The 8,417-nt window shown below is 49.4% G+C and overlaps 1 protein-coding gene across 1 annotated transcript in view; it reads left to right on the top strand.

Moving 5' to 3' along the window:
• znf800b (zinc finger protein 800b) overlaps positions 1 to 8,417 on the top strand; it is an 11,217-nt gene that overhangs the window by 1,670 nt on the left and 1,130 nt on the right. The window contains 10 exon segments of the mRNA XM_019866130.1: positions 3,154 to 3,322; positions 3,416 to 3,506; positions 4,341 to 4,611; positions 4,694 to 4,789; positions 5,736 to 5,879; positions 6,000 to 6,171; positions 6,256 to 6,436; positions 6,517 to 6,679; positions 7,171 to 7,526; positions 7,613 to 8,416. Coding sequence (XP_019721689.1) covers positions 3,453 to 3,506; positions 4,341 to 4,611; positions 4,694 to 4,789; positions 5,736 to 5,879; positions 6,000 to 6,171; positions 6,256 to 6,436; positions 6,517 to 6,679; positions 7,171 to 7,526; positions 7,613 to 8,416 — 2,241 coding nt within the window. The 5' untranslated portion in view covers positions 3,154 to 3,322; positions 3,416 to 3,452.

Here is an 8,417-nt window from a genome sequence, read left to right on the forward strand (position 1 = left end):
GTCGGATCAGGCAGTGCATGCGTCCTAGCGGCCACCACGGCGAGGCCACTCGACTCACTTTGCATGTTCTCCGCGACGCAAGCCCACGATCTATCGCGACATTTGCACATCACTTGTTTATATGTGCCTTGAGTTGAAGAAGAGTAATGCGTCTCAAAAGCGTCCGGTGATCCGATCAACGCGGGTCGACGCGCGACCACGACACGGGATGTCATTTAAAAAAAAAAAAAAAAATCGCCCGGTTGTGTTTTGCGTCACGGCCTCGGCGTATGCACCGCGCCCGGAGCGGCTTTCGCACAAATCACCCGACCGGTGACACTCTGCGGCGCTCCGGCTTCGGAAGTATCGTCAAGCCGGAAAAGAGAGATCGAAAGCGGGGGGCACACGGCTCCTCCGTCGAAGACGAGTTTCCAGCATTCGCGGCGTGGGCTGGTCACGCGTGGATCTTTTAGGCCCACCAAAAGAGATGGACGCGGGGAAACGCGCCGGGGAATGCGCTGGCAAGGGGTGCTGGTGGTGTGTGTGTGTGTGTGGGGGGGGGGGGGGGCGTCCCGGGGGGGTTTGTCTGCTTCCACAGTGACGCGCGTTACCTCTCGCGTATTTCAACCCGCTCACGGTTTGCCTTGGCTTCCAAACAACCAACCCGCCCTGAACTTCTCAACCACTTCAAGTAGGAAGTGCACTCAAAAAAAAAGATGCAGACAATCTAAAAAGTCTACACACCCACTGGAAAACTACCATTTTTTTTTATTTTTTTTTGTGATCTAAAAACGGCGCGAAAAAAATTGGAATATGTCATGATAAAAAAAAAAAGTGACAAAAATAACGACGCAACAGTTAAAGCTTTCTCGAGCAACTCAACTTTGTTTGGGGCTTAATCACTTGAATTGGTGACAAGTCTGTGTCATGAAATGATCGCAGTTCATTTTATTATTAGTTCTTGGAGGATTTGTAGCAACCATATGATCTCGCTTGTTTGTTTTGCTTCACCTTTCAAATCTTACATATTTTTTTCCTCCACGCTATGAATTGCATTCATGGTAAGAAAAATTTACAAAAAAAAAAAAGAGAATAAAAAAATTTTAGTGACCACCATGGTCAGACTAAGAACATGATGCAAATATGCCAACAAGTGGAGAATAATGCAAATGTATTTACTACTTTATCTCCCCCCCCCCCCACCCCACTCCCATTTGTCTTTGCTTTTAATGAAAATGAGAGGTGTGCCTGTTGGTTATCAGGCGGTGTTGACAGGTTGTATATCAACTGTTGTTGCGGAGCGAGTATAAACAGATGAGAGATAAACGGAGCATGTGCGAGATGTAGACCGATTGCATCTTTTCTTCGGCGATTTGAAGCTGTGTCGGTCGAATAAACTGACATTCCGTTTTGTAAACTGAGGCTAAATCCAACGCTGCAGGCGTTTCGCGCCCGTTTTTGGGGGTGCTCAACCACCGTAAATTGACCGCCGGATGTCCTCTTAAAACAAGCAAGGAACAAGTATTACACTAGAAAAAAACTGTTCATATGACAATCTTTTAGAGCGCCACGTCGTCCTTCCCACGATCCTGTAATATGATTGGTTCCAGAGTGTGGCGCCGCTTCATTAGAGGAAGTCCTGTCTGGATGCTTCCTTCCCCCCGGGGTGCACCGACAGATCACTCCTCGAGTCCCTGACCGTTTGCGCTCTGTCTCTTGGCGTTTGTGTCTCGCTCGCCTTCCTAAACCACGCTGTGGATTATCACAGAGGATGCAGCATCACGTATTTGCTCATCAATTATGTAAACTCGCAAGACTTGGGGATGGATTTTTGAGACGGTTTGCCGACACTGGAGACGTATGGTCGAATGCCTTGGAAGTGCGTTGAATTTTTTTATTTTTTTTTTAGCTTAGTTATTTAGCGGATTGGCACCGGGACAGCTGCGTGCGACAAGTTGGCTTTGTATGTCAGTTGAACGTCGTCCCCTGCTCCACTGAAGAGCGAAAAGTCGAGCAATTGAGGTTGAAGCTCGGGTTGTGAACCAAAAAGTTTGCAATTTATTTTATTTTTTTTAAATTCCGTAAAAATATTGCTTAGGTTCACCAACATCAGTCAACCATCCTCATGGAATCCTAAGAATGATGACTTGTTTCTCTCATACCATGTAAATATCATTCTATCTTTCATCTAATTTTCCTAAAATCATTTTGTGTAGCACAGTTCTAACACTGCGAGAGCGGAGGGTCCTCACACATTGAACTGAATCCACGTCGTGTAGCTGTGGATTTAAGTTGGGTTTTCTAATACTGCTGAGTTACTTCAATGATGTCATCCTTTGTTTGAGCTATTTTTAGCAAACGAGGAAAAAAAGAAGTGTGGCACAGTTCGCCAGTCTCCTTATTCTCTTGCCGGGTAACAGGTGTCCTGCCTGTTGGAGTCGCAACGAAACCACCAAAGTTTGTACATTTGGGGGCAAAACAAAACATTTCCATGCCAGCTTTGTCTCCCTCTGTTGGGCTTTTGTGTGAACTACAACTATAAACATGGCCGACGACGACTGTTTATTCAAGCAGATTAATTTTGTTTTTCTGTTTGATTTATAGTATAAGCATGTACACTGTGCTGATCTTTTAGCGCTCAGTTAAGTAATCACCAAAAAAAAAAAAAAACACCCGATAATCACGCAGGTGTTAGCCACCTTCGTCTTGCCAATTCATCATTTTTAATGTTATAATTAACGGTGACGCGCACACACAGATGGTGGATTGGGGCGGGGGGGGGGGGGGGCGATCAGCACGTTTTTTTTAACCATTAAGTTTATAACTCGTGGTCATGATATTGGAGATGCACAATGTTGAATGCCGTTTTAAACGTGCGTATTCAGTATCGTTTAGTTTACTCCTAAAGGAGTACGGTAACATCATACCTCCACTAGAGGGAGACATCGGAACATTTTCACACGCAGGGTTCTGCTCGTGAAGAAGCTCCGCGTTAAAATCTGAACCCGAGTTGTCATTTTTATCCATGTTTTAGTGCTGCTTTTTGCAAACATTATGACAAACACTCACATTTCAAGAAAAACATAATCGTGATCAACATTATACCATTCCAACAGGTCCTCAACTACATTTTCATCCATCCGTCCCATTTTTAACACCGCTTATCCTGAACAGGGTCACGGAGGGGGCGGTTGCTGGAGCCTATTCCTGCTGACTTCGGGTGGAAGGCGGACCACATCCTGTACCGGTTGCCGGTCTGTCACGGGGCACATACAGAGACGAGCAGCCGTCCACAACAGTCACTGGGTGGGAGCGAATCCCTCGCTGCCCGCACACAAGTCAGGTACCACGACACCATCAGTGACTTAATTTTCATCTCTGCTGTTGTTCACCCCCACACCCCCACTTACCTAATGTGTAATATCTCATGTTTCAGGTGAAGGCGCAGGCAGTGTACGTGGCGTCTCGGCACCATGGTGAAGACCAAGTCATCCGGGAGGAAGAGCTCTCACGTTGTCCGCCAAGAGGTACAGAAAAAAAAAAAAAACATGACTAAAGCCAGCAAAAGCTCCATAGAAAATCCCCTTGTTCTTGTATAGATTTAATTGCCCACCACGTGAGTTATTTGCCGTACCCCCGACGGTTCAGTGAAGAGTCCAGGTGGCCCACTTTGCGCCGCGCTGATGTTGTGCAAGGTGCCACTTTGTGGGAGTCATTTATCCCCTTTCAAGGGCAGCGGGGACTTGCTCCGAGTGAGGGAGATAGATGAGGGGCAGTGAGGGAAGGAAGATGAGGATAAATTGGTGGGGAGATGTGGAGAAAAGATCAGTTGGAGCAGCCGATTTCGGACACAAGCGCGCGCTCATTGATTGGCCTGCAGTCACTAATCTACTGGGGTGTGTGTGTGTATATGTCATGAGGCTAACTTAGCCCCTGGATGCTAATGATCGATGACATTCCACACGCGCAATTCATTTGAGAACACAAAGAGCTGGAGATGAGAATATTCAATTGAACCCATTGTACAGAGAACACAGCCAATGAAATGTGGCAAGTTATGATTCGGAAGTAAAGTGCGACGGTCCGCGATGGCTAACACGGGTTAGCACATTTAGCGTAGGTGTCCATGTACATCTTCACTCGACAAACGCAATGCAGCAGAGAGAAAGTAAACATAAGACAATTAAACGTTGCATAATAATGACAAAATGTTCAACCAAGCCCCCCGCCCAAAAAAAAAAAATTAATCTGACAGTCTGCTAGCTTACATGTATTGCAAAACACAAATAAACAAGCGACCAAAATTAGCACAGGTGTTTGTGATTCTAAACCTGTCATTTTAATTCCCCTGGTTGGTTTAGTCGCCTCAACCAGATGCGGAGCAAAGTCCACACCGCGTCTCTGACCAGCCGTGCACTCCCGCGCCCACCGAAGAAGCGGCTAAAAAGCCCCCAGAATCCCCAGTGGACGTTCAGGCAAAGGGCGACTGCTCCGCCCAAGCTAAGCCGCTGTGGCGGCCCATCCCCCCTCTGCTCCCAGAGCCCGATAAGGTCTCCGGCCCCGACACCGGGGACCAGAGCTGCCAGACCGAGGACTGGCTGCACCAGACCGCCGCTGGCACTCACCACGCAGGTAACAATCGCCCAAACCTTCCCAAATGACGGATGCACCAAATTCAAAGGAACAAAGCTCGCCGTTCTTTGCCTCCTTCAAGGTCACTGCGTGGAGCCCGGAGACCCTCCCGTGCTCCAGCAGCCCCTGCACACCTCCAAATCGGGGATTCACCAGATCATTGAATGCTTTCGTTCAGGTTCGGAACACACCCTGTCATTCATACCCCGCAACTCAAAGGTCAAAATTTTAATTTATTTACTTCCTAATCAATATCGAGCGGAAGAACAATAGCAGTTTGTGATTTTAAAAAAAAAAATCGTGACATAAACGGGAAATATGAGCCGCAGAAATATGACTCGCTCTTTGCAGGGGATAAGGAATACATGCCAGTGAGTATTTCGATATTATATGGCTCAAATCAGGTCTTAAGTCAGGCCACTTGTATCTCAAGCAGGGTTGAACCATTTCAAAATAATCGCATTCATTTTTTTTTTCTTCAATATTTATGTGATATGTTTTTTTTTTCAAGATCCGCTTCCCGTGTACTGTTATTATTATTTTTTTATTTTTTTATTTTTTTTAAACAAGCCAAAAGCCATAAATTAATATATTACAAGAAGCCAGAGCTGTTGTATTATCCACAAATGTTTTGGCATTCTAGATGAATTTTGTACTAAAATAAAGTCCAATTAATTCTGAACTAATATGACAGATTATTTACTTCAATTAGAGTTGTTCAATTATTGAACGCTTTGGCTCGGAGTCTGAAGCGTCATCGACCCAATCATGCAATCGAGTGTGTGGCTTTATCACTTCAACCTTTCATGCTTCATTAAAAAAAAAGATATGCACTTTTTTCAGCCACAGTTTGATGATTTTTTTTTTGTCCCATCTCCCTTAATTGCTGCCTTTGCGTTTTGCGAAAATTGCATCCGACTCCACTGGGATGTTGATTTGAATTTGATAAATTGTTCAGCGCTAACCTCAAGACGCAACACGATCTGGATTTTTAATTTTTTTTTTGAATGTTGGGACTATAAAGCTCACTCCTGAGTCAATGACAAAATGGCCGACATCCTTCAGTGGGCCCTATATCGTCCTTAAGGAGTGATTCGTGTCGACTGCTGCTTTTGCGCTGGCAGGCACCAGCCAGCTTCGGCACATGCTGCTGAGGGAGGTGGACACCATCTTTGAGTGCAAGGTGTGTCGAAGTCTCTTCCGAGGCCTGCCCAACCTCATCACGCACAAAGAGTACTACTGCCTGTCACGTTTGCCCGAGTATGACTGTGAGTGCTCACTCTTCGCTCCTGTCAGGAGTCGGCGGCGACTCCAGTGGACAGTTTATCATGCGATCGGGTCACATTTTTCTCAACGCCAGCAAACAATCCTCCCTTTCTCATCTCCAGGCGATGACCGACAGAGCGTGGCCTTTCAGGATTTGACCGACATCATCTACCACCGAGCGGACCGACAGGACTACGTGGTACGACTTGAGCCCATCCAGACCACCAGCAAGGCCATGTACCAGTACCTCACCACCGAGGAGGAATTGGCTCGCTATCCGTCGCGAGCGCCCAGGTACCGTTGGCGGCGCGCCGAGTGACCCGTCGTTTTCCTCACCACGCTCAGCGCGTTTGGCATCCGTCCCCTCCCACCCCCCAGCGCCAGGGAGAGTCCGGTCGCATGGGAAGGGGAAACGGGCGAGACTGAAAACAACCAGACCGCCCAGCCCCGTGGCCCAGAGAGCCCAACGCACAGCCAGGGCCGGAAAAAGTGGGACGCGGAAGAGGAGGAGGCCAAAGAAGAAGCGCCGCAACCCGAGGACGAGGGATCCACGAGTGGGGTAGGCGGCGCACATCCAACGCGCATGAAGGCCAGGCGACGGTCCGTTCACACGCGATGGTCAACTTCTCGGCCGTCCAGGTGGAGGACGTCACGATCTCGTGCTGTCTCTGCGGCCAGGACTTCAACTCGCGCCGCAGCATCCGACGGCACTGCCGCAAAATGCACAAGACCAAACTGGAGGAGCTCCGTAAATTCACGGACACGCGGACGGTCCCGACCAGCCTGCTGTCTATGGTGAAAGGTGAGTCGCGCTCGGATTCAGTGACCGGGATGCGGCCATTTTGTTAAAATACGACAACTGCATTTTTTAAAAAATGGGAACGGGATGAGAAAAGTCGATTTGTCAAAGAACGTCGCAAAAAAGAGAAAAGACGATACAGAGGATTTTAATTTACAGTATACATGCAGGCATGCACACACACTAACGCTCGGATTCAGTGAGCGGGATAAAATACGACAACTGCATTTTTTAAAAATGGGAATGGGATGAGAAAAGTCGATTTGTCAAAGAACGTCGCAAAAAAGAGAAAAGACGATACAGAGGATTTTAATTTACAGTATACATGCAGGCATGCACACACACTACTAAATACTACTACGACTACATAGTGTGCAACTAGTTTTGTCGCGTTTGTCGGATGTAGAATTGTTACACGAGGGAATATTTGTGAATACATTTTGCCATCCAAAGCACATTTACAAGTTTAAATTTATTTATTTTTTATTGTGAAGGTCGGCCCCAATCTCTGAGCACACCCCCCGGCAAGTCGTGCCCCGTGTGCCTCAAAGTGTTCGCCACCAAAACCAACGTCCGCCGCCACTTTGACGAGGTGCACCGCGGCCTGCGGCGGGACGCCATCACCCCCGCCATCGCCTCGCGGCCCGGCCAACCGCTGTCTCTGGAGTCCACCCCTCCCAGGAAGGGCGGCGCCGCCTCGCCGCCGCGAAGCGGCAACTCAAAGCCGGGCCCCGTCACCGCCAAAGCGGCGCTCCCGAACCAGAACCGCGCCAAGCCTCCGGGTCAACCTCGCACCTCTGCGCAGCCGGCGAGCCGCTGCACGCTGTGCAAGAGGAACTACAGCTCACAGGTTCGAAGCCTTTTTAGCATTTCACGCCAAGGAAATATGATCGTGTCAAACTTGTGCTGATCTAATACTTTGTGTCGGTCTCTCAGCTGATGTTGAAGAGACACATGCGGATTGTCCACAAGATTTACAGCATCAAAAGCAACCGGTTGGGGACCACCTCAGCCTCGACAACGCAAACTGCACATGCGACCAACAACAGCAGCGGCGGCGGCAGTAGCGGCAGAGTGTTGCCTAGCAACAACATCCAAGTCAAACAGGAAGCGCTTGAACATTCAGAAGACGAGCAAGAGGAGGACATGGACCAAAGCCCGCCCGCGTCTCCCGCTCACAGCACCGGCTCAACAAAAAGCGCCCCCGCGGTCCCCGCCGCCCTGAAAGTGAAGGAGGAGGAGACCCCGTGGAGCCCGAAGGCGGCGGCCGCCGCCACCTTGACCGGGGGTCAGGCGGCCAAAAGCAAACTGTCGGTGGGCTTCGACTTCAAGCAGCTCTTCTGCAAGCTGTGCAAACGCCAGTTCAGCTCGCGTCAGAACCTGTCCAAGCACATCGAGCTGCACATGGACGGCAACGACATCTTCATCAAGTTCTACCGCTGCCCGCTGTGCCGCTACGAGTCGCGGCGCAAGCGCGACGTCCTGCGCCACGTGACGGTGGTGCACAAGAAGTCGTCGCCCTACCTGGCGAAAATCATGCCGAAACTGGAAAGCAGGGCGGTCAAGAGGCTCGCCGAGGCCGTCCTCAACAGCGCCAATCCCAAGAAGGCGGTCGTCGGCGGCGGCGGCAGCAAAGGGGAAATCGACAAGCGGCACGCGGCCGCCGTGCCCTCCCCTTGCCCGTCGCCTCTTGTCACCCGCAAGCAAGACGGCGCCGCGTCGGCGCCCTCGGCGCCGCCCG

The sequence above is a fragment of the Hippocampus comes genome, unplaced genomic scaffold (assembly GCF_001891065.2).
Source record: "Hippocampus comes isolate QL1 unplaced genomic scaffold, H_comes_QL1_v1.1 scaffold50, whole genome shotgun sequence".
Classification (NCBI taxonomy): Eukaryota; Metazoa; Chordata; class Actinopteri; order Syngnathiformes; family Syngnathidae; genus Hippocampus; species Hippocampus comes.